This window comes from Phyllopteryx taeniolatus, chromosome 7, assembly GCF_024500385.1.
Source record: "Phyllopteryx taeniolatus isolate TA_2022b chromosome 7, UOR_Ptae_1.2, whole genome shotgun sequence".
In the NCBI taxonomy this organism is placed as follows: Eukaryota; Metazoa; Chordata; class Actinopteri; order Syngnathiformes; family Syngnathidae; genus Phyllopteryx; species Phyllopteryx taeniolatus.
In genome coordinates this window covers 29,066,535-29,092,121 of record NC_084508.1, presented here as the reverse complement: position 1 = coordinate 29,092,121, position 25,587 = coordinate 29,066,535, and the positions used below count along the sequence as shown (strand labels likewise).

Genomic DNA, 25,587 nt, shown 5'->3' with positions numbered 1-25,587 from the left:
ACTGAGCACTCTAAATTGTCCATAGGTGTGTCAATATTAGTTCTGGGCCAAAACAGTTGCTTAAAACCCACTTAAATGGAGAGCAAGTCTAAAAATAAACCATATTGCCACACAGTCACTGCATTTCTCAATATGTTTTATTGGCATCATGAGCCCTGTTAAATATACTTATCATATAGGAGGGATACTGTTTCATTAGGCACTAGTTAATCCTCTGAAACAATTTACAGTACACAATCACGTACAGAAATAAAACAAACTCACTTATTAGTATTCAATGACAACTGAAACCAAACCTATGATGAAGCTTCATGCTTTAAGTGAAACCTTAAATAATATTGTAAACTCTTGAATAAAAATGTGTTGCATGACATCAAAGTATTCAGTGCACTATGATAAATAAATGAGACAACATTGTTAAAGCAATATACAACTTGAAACACAAGGTTTATCAAACATTTATAAATGCATGATTGAAAGATATCAAAAGAACAATTAGTCATTTTGCAGATTCAAACTGTCCACTCCCTGAGCCTTCGGAGCTAGGCGCACAGCAGGGAGCACACTGATTGATCAGGGACACTAACTTGCCCTGCTGATGGAGCTGTTTGGTATCTGAGCCACCTCCGATACAGTTTCCATTAATGAAGACTCTTGGCACCTGAAAACACATATGATGTTAGTATTAGACATGCACATTAGGCTGGATTTATACTGCAGGTCCAAGTGCCCAATTCCGGTTGATTGCCTATATGCATCTATTTACATTTCAAGTGACATGGCTGTGTTTAGGCTGATGAAACACATTCAACAACACACGTGCGGATGGCTAAATTGCATGTATGTAACTCGACAAGCATCACCACAGAGCAGTGATGAGACAGAAGTAAACAATAAGACAATAAATAATAAATATGAATAATACAAATATTGAACATTCTACGGACAAGCTGCTCAATGGGGCATCTACGGACATAAAGAAAAATCAAGAGACCACTACAAAATTATTAGATTCTCTGATTTAGCTATTTCTACATTTGAAACACTTTGGTTTTATTGTATGAACTACTGACAACACAACTCATAAATTCCAAATATACTGTAAATATTGTACTGTCATTTGAAGCATTTTAGTGTGTGCAGAAAATAAAAAAATGGGGGGGGCAAAAGCTCAAATTTTTGTTTTTTTTCCTATTACTTTTTCCAGAGCTGTATGTCTAGTAAGGAAACAAGCTGTAAGGAGCATCATCGTTACCTAGTGCTCAGAGATTAAGTGGAACTAGCAGCATGTAAACTGTGACTTCATAGGGAAGTGTGGAAAAAGTAGGAGGGACCAAACTACAGTATGTCATCAACTCAATTTATTTCTGCATGCAAACATACTGATTCAAATTCTTTGCAGGGGTGATTGCCATTGCACAGCCACTCCCACTTTATCACACACCAGTAGAGCTGCCTGGTTTACTGTTCCTGTCTTTCCCTATCCTGTCTCAATCCTGTTTATATGTCCCTTCCTCAGAGGGGCACTGTCTTCCCAGTCCAAATATAGACTATCAGTCTATCCATTTTCAATAGCACTTATCCTGTTCAGGGTTGCAAGGAGCTGGAGCCTTTTCCATCTGATTTAGAGCAAAACGCGGATTACACATACAGTGGGTACGGAAAGTATGCAGACCCCCTTAAAATTTTCACTCTTTGTTATATTGCAGCCATTTGCTAAAATCATTTTAATTTTTTTCTCATTAATGTACACAAAGCACCCCATACTGACAGAAAAAAATTTAATTGTTGAAATTTTTGCAGATTTATTAAAACAATAAAAAATTAAATATCACACAGCCATAAGTATTCAGACCATTTGCTTAGTATTTAGTAGAAGCACCCTTTTGAGCCAATAGAGCCATGAGTCTTTTTGGTTTTTCACACCTGGATTTGGGGATCCTCTGCCATTCCTCCTTCCAGAGCCTCTCCAGCTCTGTCACGTTGGATGGTGAACGTTGGTAGACAGCGATTTTCAGGTCTCTCCAGAGATGCTCAATTGGGTTTAAGTCAGGGCTTTGGCTGAGCCATTAAAGAACAGTCACAGAGTTGTTCTGAAGCCACCCCTTCGTTATTGTAGCTGTGTGCTTAGATTGTCTTGTTGGAAGGTGAACCTTCGGCCCAGTCTGAGGTCCTTAGCACTCTGGAGAAGGTTTTCGTCCAGGATATCCCTGTACTTGGCCGCATTCATCGTTCCTTCGATTGCAACCAGTCGTCCTGTCCCTGCAGCTGAAAAAACACACCCACAGCATGATGCTGCCACCACCATGCTTCACTGCTGGGACTGTATTGGACAGGTGATGAGCAGTGCCTGGTTTTCTCCACACATACCGCTTAGAATTGAGGCCAAAAAGTTGTATCCTGGTCTCATCAGACCAGAGAATCTTATTTCTGTCATGTGTGTGTGTTCCGGGTTTTGTCTTCCCCCCTGTTTCACACACAGATGCTGATGTGAGCATCTTCACCACCTCTGCCTCGTTCACCCTAATTACCTATTGTATTTAACCTCGTGTCTCATTCCCTCTCGTTGCCAGTTCGTTGTACCTTGTCGTCGCGTTCCAGCATTCCTTGTTTCCACGTCACAGACTCACAGTAAGACTTGACCCTGTTCCGATTATCGACCTTGCCTCTTTGCCTCTTGTTTTTGGATACTGTTGCCTTTCTTGGATTGCCTGTCTGTGTACCGACCTATGCCCATCTATTAAACCTCTCTTTTTGGAAACTGTCCATTTGTTTTGGAGTCGTGCATTTTTGGGTCCTATCCTCTGTTCCGTTCATGACAGAACGAACTGGCCATAACATGGACCCAGCAGACTCAGACCCGGTGCGCAAAGCCCTTCAAGCGCAGGGTCAACGCCTCTCGAAGGAGGATGAGCAGATTGCTGCCCTCCACCTTCATCTAGAGGGACTGTCAAGGCATCAGGACAATATGATGAGACAGGTGGCCTCGCAGTTTGAACTTCTTATGAAAATTATTCAAGAGAAGGAACCAGTTGGCACCACACCCAATACCGCCACGGTATTTCCATGTGAAGCAGTCACCATGCAGCCACCTGCCACCTCCGCTGCTGTCTGCCCACAGCTCTCTCGACCGGAGAGGTTCTCTGGAAATTCTGGGAACATTAAGCCGTTCATCACGCAGTGCGAACTCCACTTTGAGCTGCAGGCAGCTGCCTTCCCCACCGAGCGGGCAAAAATCGCTTTCGTCATTTCCCACCTGACTCGTCGTGTGGAGGCGTGGGCTACTGCTGAATGGAGCCGCAATTCCGCAGCGTGTCATTCATGGGATTTTTTCGTAAAGACTATGGAGCAAATTTTTCAATTTTCCACTCCAAATTGTGAGGCAGTTCGCTCCCTTGTCACCTTACAACAAGGCAAGCGCAGGGTGTCAGATTACGCGATTGAGTTTCGCATTCTAGCAGCTGAGTGTCATTGGAATAATCGGGCGCTACTCGATGCCTTTTTTCAAGGACTATCCCCCGCCGTCAAGGATCATTTAGTCCCGCTAGACCTGCCGACCGACTTGGACACTCTCATCGCTCTCGCCGTAAAAATCGACAAGAGGCTTTTGGATCGCAAGCTGGATGGAGATCGGCAGAGGGCTGCGTCACCGCGCACTTGGAGGACGAGCCTCGGTGACCAGCCAAACCAAGGCAGATCCCCTGGTTCCGGTCTCAACCCACTGGCTAGCGTCCCCACGGATGAACCCATGCAACTGGGCAGGTTCCGTCTCTCCCCTGAGGAACGTCAACGCCGGCTGAGGGAAGGGCGGTGCTTCTACTGCGGTCAGTTGGGTCATTCCGTGAGCAACTGTCACGTCAAAGTTGCCAAGGGCACGGGAGAGGTGAGTCTGAATTTCATTAAGGAAGACCCTACACGGGTTCTTCCTAAAGTGACACTATGCTCTCCTGATCAAGAAATTCATACACCTGTATTAATTGACTCTGGTTTTGACGCAAACTTACTCAACTCCATCCTCGTTAGACGTATGCACCTTAGAACCTTTGAAATAAAACGCCACCGCAACACATATGCTGCAGACGGCAGTTTTATGGGCAAGATCACTCACCGCACCCAAACACTCACATTGACATTTCCTGATTCGCACTCGGAACGCATTAGTTTTCATGTTTTTGACGCCATGAATCATGACCTTATCTTCGGGAACCCATGGTTGAAATTACATAACCCCCACATTGACTGGTCCTCTGGGCAGGTTATGTCATGGGGCAGCAATTTCGCCCGGAATTGTTTCAAGCCGCCATGTGATGTTCAGGGCTATGTTTCTAAGGACAATCCACAGACCCCATCTGGGCATCCTGATTTATCTCAAGTGCCCACCTGTTACCAGGATATTAAAGACGTTTTTTCCAAGTCCAAGGCCAAATCCCTTCCACCCCACAGACCTAATGACTGTGCTGTTGACTTGCTGCCTGGAACCACACCCCCACGAGGGAGGTTGTTCTCAAGGCCACAAGGCCATGAAGGAGTACGTGGAAGAATCACTGGCAGCCGGGATCATTCGCCCATCTTCATCCCCTGCGGGAGCAGGATTTTTCTTTGTGGACAAGAAAGACAAGACCCTTCGACCCTGTATCGAGATCCCGGTAAAAAACAGGTACCCTCTTCCTCTCATCTCCACCGCCTTTTGAGTTCCTGGAGGGAGCCAAGATTTTCACCAAACTGGACTTAAGAAATGCATATCATCTAGTCAGGATAAGGGAGGGGGATAAATGGAAAACAGCATTCAACACACCCACGGGACATTATGAATACTTGGTAATGCCTTTTGGGCTTACTAACGCTCCAGCTGTTTTCCAAAAACCTTGTCAATGATGTTCTGCGTGACATGTTGAATGTTTATGTTTTTGTTTATTTGGATGAAATTTTGGATATTCTCCCCGGATGAGGAGACTCACATTATTCATGTCCGCTCTGTTTTGCAGCAGTTACTGCAGAATCAACTATATGTCAAGGCTGAGAAATGTGAGTTCCACAAGGCGTCCGTTTCTTTTCTGGGTTTCGTCCTGGCTCAAGGTGAAGTCAAAATGGACCCTTGCAAAGTCGATGCAGTTATTAATTGGCCTACTCCCACGTCGCGCAAAGATGTACAAAGGTTCTTAGGGTTCGCAAACTTCTACAGAAAATTCATCAGAAATTTCAGTTCTATAGCCTCTCCTTTGCATGATCTTACCTCGCCACACAAACCTTTTGTATGGAACCCGCTTTGTCAGGCAGCTTTTCAAAAACTTAAGTCGAGCTTTACCTCCGCTCCCATCCTAACTTTGCCAGATCTCAAACAGCAGTTTGTGGTAGAAGTCGATGCGTCTGATGCCGGAATAGGAGCAGTGCTCTCCCAGAAATCTCTCAAGGATGATAAAATACATCCTTGTGCTTTTCTCTCCAAAAAACTGACCCCAGCTGAGAAGAATTATGACATTGGTGACCGTGAACTGCTGGCAGTCAAGGTGGCTTTGATGGAGTGGAGGCACTGGCTAGAGGGGGCACAGACTCTGTTTTTAGTATGGACAGATCACAAGAACCTTGAGTATATTAAAACTGCTAAAAGATTAAATGCGAGGCAGGCTAGATGGGCTCTGTTCTTCACTAGATTTAATTTCACATTATCCTACCGACCTGGTTCTAAAAATGGTAAGCCAGATGCTTTGTCATGTATTTTCTCCGAAGAGAATTCTTTGTCCGACCCTAAGACTATTTTGCCTAAGTCATGTTTCATTTCCACTTTTGTTTGGGACATTGAAACTGTGGTTAAAGGGGCTCTGAAAGACCCTCCTAGCCCTGAAGATTGCCCTGAAAACAGGCTTTATGTGGTTCCGACCTTAAGGGGAAGAGTCATCCACTGGGCTCACACGAACCGAACTGTATGTCACCCAGGCATTGCCAAGACGCAATCAGTGGTCGAACAGCGCTTTTGGTGGCCTAATGTTAGGAGGGGGTTTCAATATCTGGTGGACTGGGAGGGCTATGGGCCTGAGGAACGTTCATGGGTACCGTCTGCGTTTATCATGGATGATTCGCTCATTCGGGACTTCCACGTTGCGCATCCAGGGGCCCCAGGGCCGTCTGGGGTCGGCCGTTAAGGGGGGGGGGGGGGGTACTGTCATGTGTGTGAGTTCCGGGTTATGTCTTCCCCCCTGTTTCACACACACCTGCTCCTGTGAGCATCTTCACCACCTGTGCCTCGTTCACCCTAATTACCTATTGTATTTAACCTCGTGTCTCATTCCCTCTCGTTGCCAGTTCGTTGTACCTTGTCGTCGCGTTCCAGCATTCCTTGTTTCCACGTCATAGACTCACAGTAAGACTTGACCCTGTTCCGATTATCGACCTTGCCTCGTTGCCTCATGTTTTTGGATACTGTTGCCTTTCTTGGATTGCCTGCCGGTGTACCGACCTATGCCCGTCTATTAAACCTCTCTTTTTGGAAACTGTCCATTTGTTTTGGAGTCGTGCATTTTTGGGTCCTATCCTCTGTTCCTTTCATGACAATTTCTCACTATCTTGGAGTCCTTCAGGTGTTTTTTAGAAAACTCCATGCGGGCTTTAATGTTTCTTGCACCGAGGAGAGGCTTCCGTCGGGCCACTCTACTATAAAGCCCCGACTGGTGGAGGGCTGCAGTGCTGGTTGACTTTCTCCCATCTCCCGACTGCATCTCTGGAGCTCACCCACAGTGATCTTTGGGTTCTTCTTTACCTCTCTCTTCTCCCCCAATTTCTCAGTTTGATCGGCCGGCCAGATCTAGGAAGGGTTCTGGTCGTCCCAAACGTCTTCCATTTAAGGATTATGGAGGCCACTGTGCTCTTAGGAACCTTAAGTGCAGCAGAACCTTTTTTGTTACCTTGGCCAGATCTGTACCTTGCCACAATGCTGTCTCTGAGGTGTTCAGGCAGTTCCTTTTACCTCATGATTCTCATTTGCTCTGACATGCACTGTGAGCTGTAAGATCTTATATAGAGAGGTGTGTGCCTTTCCTAATCAAGTCCAATCAGTATAATCAAACAGTTTAGCCTTTCAAGATTTTCAGATGGATGTGGAAATTTATGTACATTTAAAAAGATTTCTAAATAGGGTGTTTTATAAAAGGTACATACAGTTTGTAGATCCACTGTGATTTCTACTGTAGATGAAAACACAGATTCATAATATTGATGAAATTGCACTAATTTTTGTTATGACATTTGAGATTGCTCATATGATTTGAAACAAAATTGGCAACAAGATAATAATTTATAAATGTGAATATTTCCCCAAATGTAGTTGTAATTACGTGCGCACAAAAAGATGGTAAAAAAACAGTTGAATTGTCATTATTAATACCTTATAAGGCCAGGGCTATAAGGGTCCGGCCCACTTGAGATCAAATTGGGTTGGATGTGGCCCGCGAACTAAAATGAGTTTAACACCCCTGGTGTAGAACCATCTCAAGAATGATCAGAAAAAATGGACAGCACCAGAGTTAAATATGAATGTCACAGCAAAAGGTTTGAATACTTATGGCTGTGTGATATTTCAATTTTTCTTTTTTTAATAAATATGCAAAAATTTCAACAATTCATTTTTGTTCTGTCAATATGGGATGCTGTGTGTACATTGAGGGGAAAAAAATAAATGATTTTAGCAAATGGCTGCAATATAACAAAGAGTGAAAAATATAAGGGGTCTGAATACTTTCCGTACCGTACCCACTGTAGGATTCATCAAGTCAATCGCAGCGAACATACAGAAACTGACTCACATTCACATTGTCAATGAGTGGGAACTGAACCCATGCTGGCTGCATGTTAGTCAGTCAAATGAAGTCAGTGTCAGTGATTTAAAAAATATATACATTTGTTAAAATATTTTTTGCTTTATACTGCCTCACCACATTATCAATAGACATAAATACCCATGCAAACTACAACGAAGGAGTACTGTCCATCAGGCTCTCCTGTTTCACAGAAAAAACATTATTACATGATATGGCATAAAGATTCATCATAGTTCATGACTAAGCTTTCAAAAAGGACAGGTAAAAAAAAATAATGGAAAAAAAATTGACTCAAGTAAATAAAATCAATCCCCAGAAGCATAATGAGGTTCTTACCGTTTTGGCACCAGTCATCTGAGCTAAGGCCTCTTGTAGTTTCCTCCCGTCATTGTGTTCATCAAGTTCAATTACTTTGTAAGATGCACCTATTTCATTGAACACGTTTTTTGCCATTTTGCAGTAGGGACACGTGGTCTTGGAAAATATCACAACGCAGTTCTGTGACACCAATTCCTGAAAGGTTTAACAATCAGTATCAGTCCAAAAGATCATGCTTCAGTGAAAACAAAAAAAATCTCTTTTTCTTGTGCATTTTCATAATAGTTTGTAATTTTCAGAAGACTTTAGAAGTAATAGCACACAGTCACATCTTTTTCACTGGAAATCTAAGCCAGCATTTTCCTGGCTTGCTGTTCTGTGCCTAAGGTACTGATGTGGAACGAGGGGCTGAAGAATTAGAAAGCTGTGAATTTGCCGGTTTTGCACACAGTATCATAGGCGTAACATTCCCAGCCGCGAATACTCGTGACAGATACTGATACCAGCGATGATACCTTGAGGCAAAAAAAATCTGACGTTGAGTAAGTCCTCATCGCAAGTAGTTGGCGCTACTCTGCCGCAGTTTGACTCCACGGCAAATCATGTGTCTCACTGCCCATTCTGACAACAACAAACCCGAAAGCATGGCTGTTTTATCTCGTCAAAATTTCGCCAGTTTGGAAATTCTTCGAGATGAAGACAAACCAAACTTTGCAGAATAGTCGTTCCTTTAATGAACACATGAAACACGAAAATTAGCACAAAGCAGTTGATGCTGGCGTAGGGGAAAAGAGGAAACTCTGGTAGACAACGTCACAGCAAACTCGACAGAAAACCGAGAAATTGAAGAGCACCAATCCAAGGGAATTACAAAAAACATGGGCACTCGCTAGCTTACCACTCAGATTTGTGGACAACGTGGGATTTCCGACAGTACATGGAGCCAAATTAGCAGCTCTTTATGTAACGCTCTGGTCATTAGCTTCACCACTGAAGTTAATGATCCGGCCGTACAGTGGGCAAAAAAGTATTTAGTCAGCCACCAATTGTCCAAGTTCTCCCACTTAGAAATATGAGAGGCCTGTAATTTTCATCATATGTATACCTCACCTATGAGAGACAAAATGAGGAAAAAGAATCCGGACAATAACGTCTGATTTTAAAATAATTTTTTCGCAAATTATGGTGGAAAAATAAGTATTTGGTCACCTACAAACAAGCAAGATTTCTGGCTCTCACAGACCTGTAACTTCTTCTTTAGGAGGCTCCTGAGGCACTCGTTACCTGTATTCATGGCACCTGTTTGAACTCATCAGTATAAAAGACACCTGTCCACAACCTCAAACAGTCACACTCCAAACTCCACGATGGCCAAGACCAAAGAGCTGTCAAAGGACACCAGAAACAAAATTGTAGACCTGCGTCAGGCTGGGAAGACTGAATCTGCAATAGGTAAGCAGCTTGGTGTGAAGAAATCAACTGTGGGAGCAATTATTAGAAAATTGAATACCTAGAAAACCACTGATAATCTCCCTCGATCTGGGGCTCCACGCAAGATCTCACCCCGTGGTGTCAAAATGATCACATGAACGGTGAGCAAAAATCCCAGAACCACACGGGGGGACCTAGTGAATGACCTGCAGAGAGCTGGGACCAAAATAACAAAGGCTACCATCAGTAACACACTACGCCGCCAGGGACTCAAATTCTGCAGTGCCAGACGTGTCCCCGTGATTAAGACAGTACATGTCCAGGCCTGTCTGAAATTTGCTAGAGAGCATTTGGATGATCCAGAAGAGGATTGGGAGAATGCCATATGGTCAGATGAAACCAAAACAGAACCTTTTGGTAAAAACTCAACTTGTCATGTTTGGAGGAGAAAGAATGCTGAGTTGCATCCAAAGAACACCATACCTACTGTGAAGCATGGGCATGGAGACATCATGCTTTGCGGCTGTTTTTCTGCAAAGGGACCAGGACGTGTAAAGGAAAGAATGAATGGGGCTATGTATCGTGGGATTTTGAGTGAAAACCTCCTTCCATCAGCAAGGGCATTGAAGAGGTCTTTCAGCATGACAAGGATCCCAAACACACCGCCTGGGCAACGAAGGAATGGCTTTGTAAGAAGCATTTCAAGGTCCTGGAGTGGCCTAGCCATTCTCCAGATCTCAACCCCATAGAAAATCTTTGGAAGGAGTTGAAAGTCTGTTTTGCCCAGCAACAGCCCCAAAACATCACTGCTCTCGAGGAGATCTGTATGGAGGAACTGGCCAAAATACCAGCAACAGTGTGTGAAAACCTTGTGAAGACTTACAGAAAACCTTAGACCTCTGTCATTGCCAACAAAGGGTATATAACAAAGTATTGAGATGAACTTTTTTTATTGACCAAATACTTATTTTCCACCATAATTTGCTAATAAATTCTTTTTAAAAAAACAAAAAATAAATCAGACTGATTTTCTCGATTTTTTTTTTTTTCTCATTTTGTCTCTCATAGGTGAAGTATGCCTATGACTAAAATTACAGGCCTCTCATCTTTTTAAGTAGGAGAACTGACTAAATAGTTTTTTTTCCCCACTGTACATCATCGTCTTGAAGCACTGTGATAAGTGCTCCAGTAATCGCTGCTGCAATGCAGTTGGAGACATACATTGACAAAAAGACTTAATGTACTTGAGCGTGATGCCAATCCACTCCACTACTAGGCTGAATAGAAAGAAACATTTCCCTTCAGGCCAAAGTAGCAAGAAAATATCTCTAAACATAGAGCCATAGATAGAGAACAGCTCGTTAGTTCAGTAGCTCACAGTCTTGATGACACAAGACTCTCTGCTGAGAATACGGAGATGCTTTTGTTCCTCAATAAGAAAATCTCTTCCCTTTTCACCCTCAGATGTCAACTATAGATAGTTAAGCACCTGAAAGGTTAAAGTTTTGTTCTTTGCATTAATTTTGCACCTTTGACTAAAACTCAGGGAGCGTTAACTGTTAAACTTGTTTAATTTTGCACTAAAACCTATTTTAAACAAATACTAAAACTTGGAAAGTTGTTAGTTTTATATTACACTTTTGTTAATTTATAACAAATTAATCCTAAACTCAGAGATAGTTGTTTGTGTTTTATTTTGGACTTTTAACTCTCTATTGCAGAGTGACCATGCTGCCTTTTAATAGGAAAAATAAAAAAAGTCTTTGTTAAAATTATCTGTCATTGTGTTGATTGAAAATTTCTAAATAAAAAGTACTAGTGGTATTGGTACTTACTATCGGTATCGGTGAGTACTCAAGAGTTGACAACTCTTACTGGTATCGGTCTGGAATAAAATGGTATCGAACATCCCTAATTACAACCATTACTACGACTACTTACTACATAATTACTACCTCATACAGTAACATTTATCACTAGCCTGTTTTTAGCAGGGTCGCCAGACTGTGTCCAAGGTTTTTTCAGGGGGGGGCGGACTACAATCGTCAATGGGGGAGTGGGGGTGCTGAGCAAAATGTTTTACAGACGAGTCTATCCCATCCCATTCACACACGTACACACACCTAAATAAGGAATCGGCTTTACTTACATGAACAAACTTTACACATGCTGTACTTGTTGATCCACCTGTTGTGGAGGATGCAAAATTTCCCATTCTGAAACAAGAATGCAGTTGCTTGAGCACAATTTTGAATCAAAGTCAAAACAAGACAGTCGACAACATTGACTACTAGTCTACTACTATCCCAAAATTGGTTCTTATAACCTTGGAAATGGCAAATTATCACAGGAAGAGGTGAAATTAAGTATGGAATATAAGTAAAGAATTTCTGATCTAAACTTCCATATGTTCATTACTAAATCCCTGGTTGTGTAGCTCACGAGTTCGGAACTGCGTTGTTTCACTCGTTTTTATGTCGTGAGCAACTGCTTTGCACAAGGTTTGTGCATGTGGTTAATCCAGGATTACTAACCAAAGTGGGTGACGTACTGGACACTTTCAAATCTGACAAACATCAAGATGGTGCGTTTCGGAGCACTATCCTACGTAATAAGGCTGTGAAGAGGATCTATCTCTCCAAAACCGAATTTATTTAATCCCTAGGATGTATACGGGTGAAAACGTATGTATACAATGATCTGTCGCGTTAGATGATATAGTAAATGAGTAACTATTGCAAATGATGACCTTCGGCAGCCGGTCCATGCCGCCCGAGGAAAACGTCCAGCTCGAAGAAACTCTTAATAAAACTATAAAAAACGACAAACGGCCCCAAAAATATCGAATACTTGGTCTAGATGAAATATGCAGTTAGTGTTTTAGGAAGCGTGTAATTATACAGCACTCATGAATAGTGTCACATGCTTGTTTACGTCTTTTATATAAATTAATTTGAAGCCTACCTTACATGAACACCGGAAGTCGGAAGTGATGTCTTCCCCTCAACGTAGCTAACTGACGTCACAACGCTCACGTGGTATTGATGTGAGCGAGTCTCGAGTCGTGGAGCGTCTGTCAAGGACCCTTGGTCCAATTTAACTGTATATATAAACTGTATATACAAACACACGTGTGTATGTGTGTGTATATATATATATATATATATATATATATATATTATTGTATTTATTTTTTTTTTTTTTTAAAGAAACAACAAATAATTAATTAAAATACATTTGCTTATCCAGCACTGACCTACATTTACATTTTCATTTCATTATTAATTAATTATTGTTATTGTAATATATATGGGTACGGAAAGTATTCAGACCCCCTTCAATTTTTCACTCTTTGTTATATTGCAGCCATTTGCTAAAATCATTTAAGTTTTTTTTTTTCCTCATTAATGTACACACAGCACACCATATTGACAGAAAAAAAAGAATTGTTGAAATTTTTGCAGCTTTATTAAAAAAGAAAAAGTGCAATATCAAACAGCCATAAGTATTCAGACCCTTTTTTTCAACAATTCAGTATTTAATAGAAGCCCCCTTTTGAGCGAATACAGCCCTGAGTCTTTTTGGGAATGATGCAAAGGTTTCTCACACTTGGATTTGGGGATCCTCTGCCATTCCTCCTTTCAGATCATCTCCAGTTCTGTCACGTTGGATGGTCAATGTTGGTGGACAACCATTTTCAGGTCTCTCCAGAGATGCTCAATTGGGTTTAAGTCAGGGCTCTGTCTGGGCCATTCAAGAACAGTCACTCTGAGCTGTAAGGTCTTATGTAGACAGGTGTTTGGCTTTCCTAATCAAGTCCAATCAGTACAATCAAACACAGATAGACTCCAGTGAAGGTGTAGAACCATCTCAAGGATGATCAGAAGAAATGGACAGCATGTGAGTTAAATATGAGTGTCACAGCAAAAGGTCTGAATACGTATGGTTGTGTGATATTTCAGTTTTTCTTTTTTAATAAATCTGCAAAAATTTCAACATTTCCATTTTTTTCTGGCAATATGGGGTGCTGTGTGTACACTGGGGGGGGGGGGGGGGGGTGTTGGGCGATGAACTTAAATGATTTTAGCAAATGGCTGCAATATCACAAAGAGTGAAGTATTTAAGTGGATCTGAATACTTTCCGTACCCACTGTATAATGATATGTAATAATATATATATAATATGTATGAATTTCTTTCCAACAGTCGTTTGTCTTTATTTCATAGTGTTTGTCTTGGCTGCCCAGCTTCTTGTTATGCATTGATATATTTTTGCGGGGGTCCAATCAGATTCCAGCTTCCATGTGTTGCCATGTCAATATAATCTGCCCAGGGCCTTCAATGTGGTAAATGCCACATACATACAATGGTAATAGCTGTTTATTTGTCCAACCATTCTGATTTCAGATTCAATAAACAGGGCTACCTCGGGTACGTTCGGAAATTCAGAGCATTGTTGGAGTTTGCCGTTTGGTTATTCAGAGCACCACACACCACAGTGCCGGAGCGCACACCCGCCGCTCTGACTGAGGAGACAGAGCGGCTGGCGCATCAGGCAGGACGAGATGTTTACAGGCAGAGCTGACACATTCAATATGGCGGACGCACTGACCTAGCCCTGCCAATGGCCAACACGCTCGTTCATAAAGTCATAGAAAATGGAGCGTGCTCTGCCACTGGGTACATTCAGAAATTCAATCTGATGCTCTCACTGCACTCTGAGATTGCAGTGTTCAGGGAGGCAGAGTACGCTCCATTTTCTATTAATTTACAAAGACAGACAGACAAAAGCCACTGTGACAAAATATACTTTTAGGACATAAAAACACACTACGGAGAGTCATTGAGCAATGAAAGGTTACCAGTAATGTGGTAATGCTGTTACATTGACAATTGTGCAAATGATGCAGAGTCCTTAATCAATTTAAAGCAGTTTGATGTGACTAATAGTGCGATAATATGTGGTACTGTGACAATTGTGCAAATGGTACAGAGTCTTCAAGCTATTTAAGCAGTTTAAAGTGACTACTAGTGCAATAATCTGGAGCAGTGACAATTGTGCAAATGGTGCAGATATTTCTCAAGCACATGACTGGACATTCTTGGTCAACAACAGATACTGTATGCAAATAGTGCCGAGTGACGAGACTACTACATTGGCTGCTCGAATAATCTACTGTATGTAGTCGTATCTCAACAGAAATGTGCGAAATTGGCAGCGTGTTACAATGGAATTGTAAGTCAACTCTTTAAGAAGTTAATGGCAAGAGGGAAGAAGTAGTGAAAGATGCCGTGTAGCAATTCCTCGGTTAGCGAACAAATAAATCATAATAAATAATACAATAAAATCTGTCTCTCTCTTTCTCTCTGTAATGCCACACATTGTTATATTGTGTTTTTGTATATTTTGCAAAATGGCGACGTGATAGTGGTGGTATTAAGGATCTCCACTTTGAAATATGTCCCAGGCTCCTAGGTGCCTCTCTTCACCATGAGTCAGCTTTAGTTTTTTAGGGTCACATTTGATAGATTGGACGTGGCTTGTGTCAGCTGAGAAAACCAATGCTGTTGACAGTGACATTTGTTTTCGGGAAGGTTACGACAATGTGTCAAGTTAGTTTCCCCTTCCTGCTGTCAACACCGATTGCTGCTTTTGTTGAAGGGGCGTGTGGGGGGACCGCAGGTGCCACAAATTGGATTGGTGGCATGTCAGGTTAGTGTTTGTACGTGCACATGCATGTGTACGGTTGTCTCTGTGAGCGTATGGGGTCGGTCTTCTTTTTATTCAGGGTGGACGCTGGCCAGCATGTGTTTATTTGATAGGAGAAGCGGATACCACTTGTTTCAGAGGCTCAAGGTGTCAGAGGAGATTTCACAGCTCCTTGAGCACAGTAATCCTTGAGATCTTGATACAGGATGGCAAATAAAATGGCCCTAAGGAAGAGGCTGAAACACTGAACTCTACTTCCACTGATCTTTGTTGTCTGGTGGCCAATGAATAAGGTCAAAAGCACGGTGATACTGTATATGGAGGTGACTTGATTGGGTAACTACCTTGTTAATCATGCATGGAAACTGGTACCTCATTAAAAAATGTTGGGGGGGGGGTGCATTAATTAATTTTATGGGCCCATGACAGGGGGCTTCAAACATAGTCTTTCAGTTTGTGTCACTGAAGTGGTAAGGCCCAAAGTGATATCTTTTCACGGGGCCCCAAATCCCTGGCGACGACCCCGCTTCAGAGATAGCATGAATTTCATTAAAAGATTTTCCTTGCATTCTCCATAAAGAGTCAAAGCAAGGTTTGTGATTTGTGCAATTTCTTTTTTATACACAAGAGGGCAGAGTTGCTTCGTTGCACTCTATCTATATAAAATTGTAGCTGCAGCCACAGCACATCATATATAATAGTAATATAATATCTAGCCATCCATTTTCTGTACTGCTTATCCTCATATAATAATAATAAGAATTAATAATAATAAAATAACTCAAAATCATGCTACAAACGTATTGATTGTACTTGTTATTTTTGCACAAATGCTTTGATTTAATTCTACCAATCATAAGCCCTAGTCAGTATTGGATTCAGAAGTAAAACAAAAATAAAATAGATGGTTCATGTAGTGAGCAGCTGTATCTGATGTCACCTTTATCGCTAATAATCCTCAACCCATGAGGTGCTGTAGGCCCAGGTAGCTACAGTAAGTTCACTCTGTCACTGTTCGTGTGTGGAAGACCTGCAGCAATCACTGATGTTGCCCTGTTGGCTGTGGAAGTTGGCTATCCATCTTGCACTCAACTCTTCTCTGCTTTTCTATTTTATTAAAGAATCTTCCTCCAGCGTAGTTTTATCAACTGCCTTCAGAGTAAATTGCCGGTGTTCAATGTTTTTTTTTTTTTAATCTAAAGCAGGAACTTGTGCCACAATAAACATTTTATCAGAGGCCCAATAATCTTTATGAGATAGCACAGAGGCAGACAAGAATACGTTTGAGGATACAGCGATGCATGGCTTTTGGCCCAAAGTCACATAATGATGTTGAAGCAATATTGATGTCAAAGGGATACATGCACTTTTAATTGGAACAATTGCTTGCATTTCTAACTACTCACAAAGAAAGACACACAATTGGCAAATAATGTATTTCATATTTATATTCAGGTAAAAGAATACAAAAAAATATTTTTTTTGTAATGAAAAGCAACATGGTAACTAGCAATAAATCCTTTTTGCCACATAAACATTATTTTTACGTGAAGATGAGACAGGCTGATTTTCCCGACTCTTAGACTGCAAAGTGTTTGATCTGAATGAACACTTCACACAGTCAGTTTGAATAAAGACACATGACTGACAGATTTTAGTTTTTCATCGTAACATCCTTTCTCATAATAAAGGAAGGGCATCGCAACTATGAAATTTTCCTAATGGCTGTCAGTTTCTTCATCATCTTATTCTTCCTGTTCTGTCACACAATTTCACTGACCGTATTCAGATTAACACTCGACAACAAAACATACCAAATTTGTTACTGTAGTACAGAGATGTGGGGACTCGAGTCAAGTCATTTGACTTGAGTCAGGTACATGTCCATTATTTCAAACAGACTTACGTGCCTTTTATGTCATGTTCGATGTTTTGAGGACAATCTAATACGATCATTTTATAAAATGTAAGATTATCTGGCATTTGACGTGCTTGGTCGAGAATAGGAAAATTCGGCACAAAACAGGCCAATTGTCTTTATGTGTGTAGATAAAGGCAATTAGCATTCGGGACTGAATCGGAAGGGGTGAGTAATGACGGGATTTATTATTAGTATAGTTAATTTATATTTTATTTGTATATCCTCTGTTAATGCTTGGATCTTGCACATCAGATATTAAATAAAAATCACTTTCTGCTTCGTATCCATCCATTTTCTCTTGATCAAGGTCAAGCTGGAGCTCTTTTTAAAAAACACATCTCTGAGTGGATGAATCCCAAAATGTCTTTGGAGTGTCTCTGTGTCAACACTCTTCTTTAGTAGTAAAATGGATGACATGATCTTGACCTGCTCTATGTGTAAAGTGGCTTGAGATAACTGCTGTTGTGATTTGCCGCGATATGAATCAATTTTACTTGACATCACAACCGTCACCTCTTTACACCTTCTAATTGGTGTTGACGTGTCAACATATACGGTGGAGCTCAGGCTTGTGTTTGTCCTTTCATAGCTAATGATTTGAAGGGTCTTTCTACAGAAAAATCTTCTGCTCTTTTACCACTATGATTAGCTCAATAGACATTAACACGCATTAAATGCTCCCGGACCCACTGCAGTGTGCAACTAAAAGGCAGCCCAAACCATAATACATAAGAGTGCGAACAGCTTTGGCATGTCACACCAGGATCCGTTTGTACTCACTGTCATGCGTGGGAAGCGATCACCAATGTTTCAGGTACATGTCCATTATTTCAAACAAACTTACGTGCCTTTTATGTCATGTTCGATGTTTTGAGTTCAGGTCAGTGTCAGGTTTAGTTCTGTATTTATCGACTGTTTGCAAATACTTCGGTTAGCTGCTAAATGCGTTCCATACATTTGCGCGAGGCCCGTGCGATTTTGGTGGCCCTTAATGAGATTTTACATGTGGCCCCACATGTGCCATATTTGTCGGCCAAATTGACAGCACAAACTTTTTGTGCTCTAGGGCTGCATTGGAGTTTTTTAAATGGGCAGATAGGCCAGTTCATTTGTAGATGAGATAAAATGGCATGGTTCATGTTTATCAAAAATTCCTTATTCTAACAATACAATAATTTGTGTTACAATGATATTTTGTTTTATTCACAAGAAATGAATTAATTTAATTCGATCAATGAATAAAAGTACATAATAATGAATACAAATGTAATTTTTTCTTACAAAAAATATGTTAGCCCATTTAAGTATTTAGAATAGAATTATAATTAACCAATTATTTACTGAAATAGACAAAACATTGTTAAATGTCTATATTAAATTGTATTAATATTCAACCAACCAACCAATTATTTAATGAGAGAAAAATCTAAAATAGTATAATGAAAAAATATTTTTAATTAACCCATTTTAGGAAAATCTGCTAAATTAATTTAATTAATATTTGTGACTCTTGATAATAATACTCTAAAGCAAGTCCCCAGTATTATTTCTTGTCTCATAATTTAATAAAATATAAAATATGGGTTAGGATAACCAACCAGTTCAGGGTGTACCCCGCCTCCTGCCCGATGATAGCTGGGATAGGCTCCAGCACGCCCGCGACCCTAGTGAGGAGAAGCGGCTCAGAAAATGGATGGATGGATGGGTTCAGATAACTGATTTCACATCATTAATTTGCAATCCTGTGGAATTATTTTTCGACATCATTAAATATATTAAACGGATGACAGTTTTGTCATACTTTTTTCAGTGTATGCTCACTCTAGAAAAAAAGCTTAACGTAGCTTAATGTCATAAAACTACGAGCAATCGTCTTCCAAATTTTTGTGGACTTCTCTCCCTATGCCCACCCACGATCAAACTCCTGCGAGTGACGTGAGGTGAAACTTTGCTTCCTTTTCCGGTGTGATGTATAACTCTTTACAACTTTGCAAATGCAAAAGCGATCATGGTTGGTCAATCTCAAACCTGTCCCGTCTTGAGACACAAAAAACAAACAAACTCACAAACAAAAACTATTTAAACCTGTATCATTAAGAAAACTAAAGATCTGGGGCCTCACTTATCATGGAAGGATTCTTACTCAATGTGTAAGTACACAGAAAAGATGAAAATGGCGTATAACCGAAATCCTATCAAACCGTACGCATACACGCAGGTGCACCTATGGGGAATTTGCCTTGATAAGTTAAGAAAAAAAAAAAAAAAGAATTGCAGGCTATCGACAGTGTTACTGCTACTACACTGAAAAAAAGTCTGTTGAAATTACTTAATATCATTTTATTATTTTCGAGGAGAAGAGGGGAAATTACGTAATTAACGTTTTAATTAGGACTGAGCAATACTGGAAAAAAAGTGCGCTATAAGTGTTAAATATTGCGATATCGAAATTATGGCAATATTCAACATGGCTGTAAAGGAATATTTTTATTATCTAATGACATGTTTTATTCATTCATCTACCGTTCCGCTTCTCCTCACTAGGGTCACCAGCGTGCTGGAGCCTATCCCAGCAATCTTCCGGCGAGAGGCGGGGTACACCCTGAACCGGTCACCAGCCAATCGCAAGGGACATAGAAACAAACAACCATTCGCACTCACATTCACACCCACGGGGAATTTAGAGTATTCAATTAACCTACCCTGCATGTCTTTGGGATGTGGGAGGAAACCGGAGTATCCGGAGAAAACCCAGCAGGCATGGGGAGAACATGCAAACTCCACACAGGCGTGGCTGGGATTTGAACCCCGGTCCCCAGAACCTGTGAGCCAGATGTGCTAACCAGTCGTCCACCATGCCGCCTGACATGTTTTACTGTGGCAAAATAAGCAGACTATATGTATTCTCCCACATTTCAGTTCTACATTTTAGGCACGAGCTGGTTGTTGTTTTCGTCTTTGTTCATTTCCTCCTCTCCTGCATCTGCCATTCTTCCTCTGCCCGCTGCTGCTGAGATTCTCACTGTATACCTGTGGGTTCGCTCTAGTCATTAGGAGACCAGTAATCAAGGGGGTGGATGGCGATGTGCATTGAAGGTTGATTCTGATTGGACACACTAAGATAAACGCCACACGCATGCAACAAAGCATACAATACCATATACCAGCGGTCCACAACCCCCGGTCCGTGAGGTATTTGTTACCGGGCCGCGTAGAAAGAATGACCAATTAATATAATTTCCGTTGTATTGTGTTCCGCATGTCAAATGTGTTTTATTTTGAAAATTGACCACATTCCGCAACAGCTGTGTGTCTCAATCGAGACGTCAAGACTGCACAAAACGCTTCTGTTTCCGCCCCCAGCCGACTCGCTAAAGGCGGCCAAGCTCAAAGAACCAATCATTTCATAAACTAATTCAGAACATTGCGTTCACTGAAAAGATTCGTTCTTTTGAACAAAACATTTGCGAACGAAAGAACACTTGACTGCACGTCGGTCACATGATACGTTACTAAAACTAGCGAAAATTAGTAGAAAACAAACGTCTTTGGAGAGCTTCTTTTCAAAATGAATAAGGCGACCTGAACAGCCAGAAGAGCGTACGACCTCAAAGAAAAAGTAAGCTTCTTTTCATAGAAAATATCATGAGTCCTACTTAAAATGCAACAACTAACTCTCATGCACCGAGTCCGCTCTGCATAATACTGTATGTGGCGACAAGCTAGCCAACGACGCATGGAGACCAAGCACTCTGGACTAAAATATAAGCAGTTGGAGAAAGAAAGAAAAAGAGCTCAACTGAATACCCTGATACCATTTCCAACATTTGTGAAGCAGGCTTTTCAGCAGTGTACAGTAATGCCTCACCTGTGTGGAGTTTGCATGTCCTCCCCGTGCCTGCGTGGGTTTTCTCTGGGCACTCCGGTTTCCTCCCACATCCCAAAAAACATGCATGGTATGTTAATTGAAGACTCTAAATTGCCCGTAGGTGTGAATGTGAGTGTGAATGGTTGTTTGTTTATATGTGCCCTGCGATTGGCTGGCAACCATTTCAGGGTGTACCCCGCCTCCTGCCCGTTGATCGCTGGGATAGATTACAGCACTCCCGCGACCCTTGTGAGGATAAGCGACTCAGAAAATGGATGGATGGATGGATGGATGTTATATTGCATACATTTGCTAAAATCATTTCTTTTTTCTCATTAATGTACACAATGCACCCCATATTGACAGGAAAAATATAGAATTGTTGAAATTTGAGCAGATTTATTGAAAAATAAAAACTGAAATTTCACACAGACATAAGTATGCAGACCCTTTGCTTAGTATTTAGTAGAAGCACCCTTTTGAGCTAATACAGCCATGAGTCTTTTGTGGAATGATGCAACAAGTTTTGGATTTGGGGATCATCTGCCATTCCGACTTGCAGATCATCTCCAGTTCTGTCAGGTTGGATACTGAACATTGGTGGACAGACATTTTCAGGTCTCACCAGAGATGCTCAATTGGATTTAAGTGAGGGCTCTGCCTGGGCCATTCAAGAACAGTCACTGAGTTGTTCTGAAGCCACTGTACTTGGCCGCATTCATCTTTCCTACGATTGCAACCAGTCGTCCTGTCCCTGCAGCTGAAAAACACACCCACAGCATGATGCTGCCACCACCATGCTTCACTGTTGCGACTGTATTGGACAGGTGATGAGGAGTGCCTGGTTTTCTCCACACATACTGCTTAGAATTAAGGTTCCCTCTTGGTCTCATCAGACCAGAGAATCTTATTTCTCACCATCTTGGTGTCCTTCAAGTGTTTTTTAGCAAACTCCATGCGGGCTTTCATGTGTCTTGCACTTCGGAGAGGCTTCCGTCAGGCCACTCTGCCAAAAAGCGACTGGTGGAGGGCTGCAGTGATGGTTGACTTTCTTGAACTTTCTCCCATCTCCCGACCGCATCTCTGGAGCTCAGCCACAGTGGTCTTTGGGTTCTTCTTTACCTCTCTCACAAAGGTACCCCGACTCTCACCCGATGATAGCTGGGATAGGCTCGAGCACGCCCGTGACCCTAATGAGGATAAGGGGTACAGAAAATGGATGGCTGGATGGATGGTTCAATGTGTCCTTCGTTTATTCCTCTCTACAGTTGGGAGTGGTCGGTGAGCGCTGGTAGGCTGCAGATAGCCACCCCTTTCTGCTCACTCGCACGCAATCACATGTTATTTATACCCGAGGAGTAACATACTTCAAAAGACATGAGCTGCATCATTAAAAAAGGACAGACAGAACTACATAAAATCGTACACAAAGTGCAAAATCAGCATGTGTTTGATCCTAAGTGAAACTGGGGCCTCACTCATCAAAGAGTGCGTAGGATTCCTGCCAAAATGAGACCTATCAAACCTGTTAGGAATTTTCCTTGACAAGTTCCATCTCAATTGATTGATCAATTAATCTATTTTATGTATGCTAGAGCAATTTAATGACATAAGGAGTATCATTTTTAAAAAAGCACAGACAACGCAACAACAAAGTCATACATCCATCCCTCCATTCTCAACACCGCTTATCCTGGTTAGGGTCGCGGGGCGCTGGAGCCTATCCCAGCTGACTTCGGGCGAAAGGCAGACTACACCCTGAACTGGTCGCCAGTCAGTCGCAGGGCACATATAGACACGGACAACCATTCACACCCACATTCACACCGTCACTGAGTGGGAACTGAATCCACGCTGCCCACACCAAAGTCAAGCGAGTGTACCACTATGCCATCAGTGACTAAAGTCATACATAAAGTGCAAAATCTAATCCATAATTAACATTTGATACTATTAAGTGAAACTGAATGTGTGACAGGCATCGTTTCTATTCACCACTTCATGTTTCGCTACATTTCCTTGTCTTCAAAATGTGCGTATGGGTTAGCGTTTCTGTACATGTAAGCACTTTTTCCTGTCAAGTTTTTTTTTTTTTTTTTTCTTTGATAGGTCACGCAACTTTGCGCAGGAACCTGCGTACGAATCTTTCAGGAGATAGATATGAACCCTAGATATGCCAGCGCGCTGGAGCTGCCCAGCAAACCGACATTCCTGTGTGGCGGCCACGTTGGGGAGGTTGACGTTCCCATAGAACGCAATGCATGGACATTGAAATTAAGATGTAACTTGCTCATTTCTCAACCAAGTTTCATCAGGGTTGCATGTTTGCTAATGCGAAATTGTATGCTATCAATACACATTTTTATCAATACACATTTTTAAAAAGGCAAAAAAATATATGTGAAATGGACTCCCAGGTTTCTTGTTGTAATTGAATGCCGTTTTAAGAACCGTTTGCAGAACAATGTACCAGAAAGCTTGGTCTTTTGGTTATCTTGCAGGCCACACAGGGAATGCGCTGCTGACTTTGACCTCCCTAACTTAGCGTCGCCATGGATACGGAGCTCAAAATGAGCGTGTCATATCTACCTATACACATCTGTGTTTTAGGTCCTGTTTTGTGCATACGTAGCATTTATAAGTGAGGCCCCAGATCCTATCACTCTACCTTTCTTCTTCCAGCACCTTCCTGGTATTGTCGTAGGGCTCAAGAGTTACAATTACCCCGTGGGGCTTCAAGTTGAATTAAGCAGTTAGGGAAAGAACAACTTTTTTCCCATATATGTTACAACTATCTGCATGTCCTGACAGTAAAAATGTGATTTAAATGAACTTTAGAAAACTCATCTGTCTCCATCCTCATCTAATGCCTCTAATGTCATTATTGATTTAAAAAGTCTCTGTGACGGAGAGCATTGTCCAAATAGACACTGTAGAGACTTGAGGGTTGGCTCGGGACTGTGTCAATCATTTACGTGTGGATGTGCATTTATGCCAGAGGGAAGCTCTGGGAACAATGGCGGACCTTGGAGGCTTTCGGCGGCTAGCCCTCGTTTACCAACAACTGTTCTGGGTCTTCTAATACAAGGAAACACAAGCAGAGCGAAGAAACCAGAAAGGCTAAACAGATGGAATCTGATAGAGAAAGAAACTAAACTAGGATGCACATTGGACCAACTATTCCAAAGGTGGCTACCATCAACTCAGGACTCCCTGAGGAACTCGATGGACAAAGGTGCAAAGTGGCTTAATTTCTGCTCAACGAGTAATTTTATCACATACTTGTATTTTTAATTGACTGTGAATTCCCCAAAAATATAACTTTGAATCAATAGCATTAGTGTTATAGAGCCAAATAGCATTGCTCACGATCAGTCCATTAACTAGCAGTATGACAAGCCATAGCTGCTACAGTATGTCAGAATGACTGGGTAGATTTGAAAATTCAATATGATGCATTAACTGCGTTTCCTATACGCGACGCACATATTAAAAATAAATGGAAATTAATAAAAACATTATGTATATACACATACATATCATCCCCTCTGTGTCTCTAAGGCGATTATTTTTGTTTAATAATAATAGTAATAATAATAATAATGTAACATAATAATAATAATAATAATGTTATTATATATATATATGTGTGTGTGTGTGTGTGTGTGTGTGTGTGTGTGTGTGTGAGTGAATGTGAGTGCGAATAGTTCAGAATCAGAATCATCTTTATTTGCCAAGTATGTCCAAAAAACACACAAGTTGTTTGTTTATGTGCCTCCACACACGGCTTGGGCTCTCATAGCAGTACTCTTGAGAGAGGGTGGACTCTCTTCCACTCTGGAGTTGCCCACGGTGAGAGGCGCTGAGCAGGTGTGCGTATACTTATTGCCCTCCGGCTCAGTGCCTGTACATTGGTGTTCACCCCAGTAGACGAGAGTGTAGTATCCCTCCATCTTCAGGTGGGGGGACGGGTCCTGACTGTTGTTTGTGGCTATGCACCAAACAGCAGTTCAGAGTGCCCACCCTTTTTGGAGTCCTTGGAGAAGGTGCTGGAGAGCGCTCACGATTGGGACTCCATCGTTCTGCTGGGGGACTTCAATGCTCATGTTGGCAATGACAGTGAGACCTGGAAGGGCGTAATTGGGAGGAACAGCCCCCCGATCAGAACCCAAGTGGTGTTCTGTTATTGGACTTCTGTGCTCAACATGGATTGTCCATAATGAACACCATGTTCGCCTCCCTGCTTAAGCTACTGCCCCCACAACCCGACCTCAGCTAAGCAGAAGAAAATGGACGGATGGATGGATAACATGCACATTTCTACTGGAGCAAAGCTTTAAAAATATGGAAGGTGGTTCCTCGTTGTCTGCTTTGTCTGAATCCTATATAATTTCTTTGGGGATTTTCCACATCACATATTGGCAATAGGCGGCCTTGGCGGCATTGTTCTCTCCAGGGTCACGAAGGCTATCAGCTATTCGAATGTCATTCCACAGTAGTCTGGCTCTGCGTAAAACTCCCTCGTTCA

The 25,587-nt window shown here is 41.7% G+C and overlaps 1 protein-coding gene and 1 long non-coding RNA gene across 5 annotated transcripts in view; one reads left to right on the top strand and one right to left on the bottom strand.

Moving 5' to 3' along the window:
* LOC133480877 (uncharacterized) overlaps positions 1-25,587 on the top strand; it is a 46,045-nt gene that overhangs the window by 1,219 nt on the left and 19,239 nt on the right. The window lies entirely within an intron of this gene.
* Positions 120-12,609, bottom strand: glrx2 (glutaredoxin 2). Of its 4 annotated transcripts, none has more exons than XM_061779562.1 (4): positions 12,525-12,609; positions 11,710-11,776; positions 8,148-8,324; positions 120-661 (listed from the first exon to the last, which is right to left on the bottom strand). In XM_061779562.1, the coding sequence occupies exons 2-4, from the start codon at positions 11,773-11,775 to the stop codon at positions 500-502; spliced, it is 405 nt and encodes a 134-aa protein (XP_061635546.1). In that variant the 5' UTR covers position 11,776; positions 12,525-12,609; the 3' UTR covers positions 120-499. The 4 variants fall into 4 exon arrangements, with proteins under 4 accessions (XP_061635546.1, XP_061635548.1, XP_061635547.1 ...); XM_061779564.1 differs by having other exon boundaries at positions 12,530-12,554; XM_061779563.1 differs by lacking the exon at positions 12,525-12,609 and adding an exon at positions 12,310-12,501.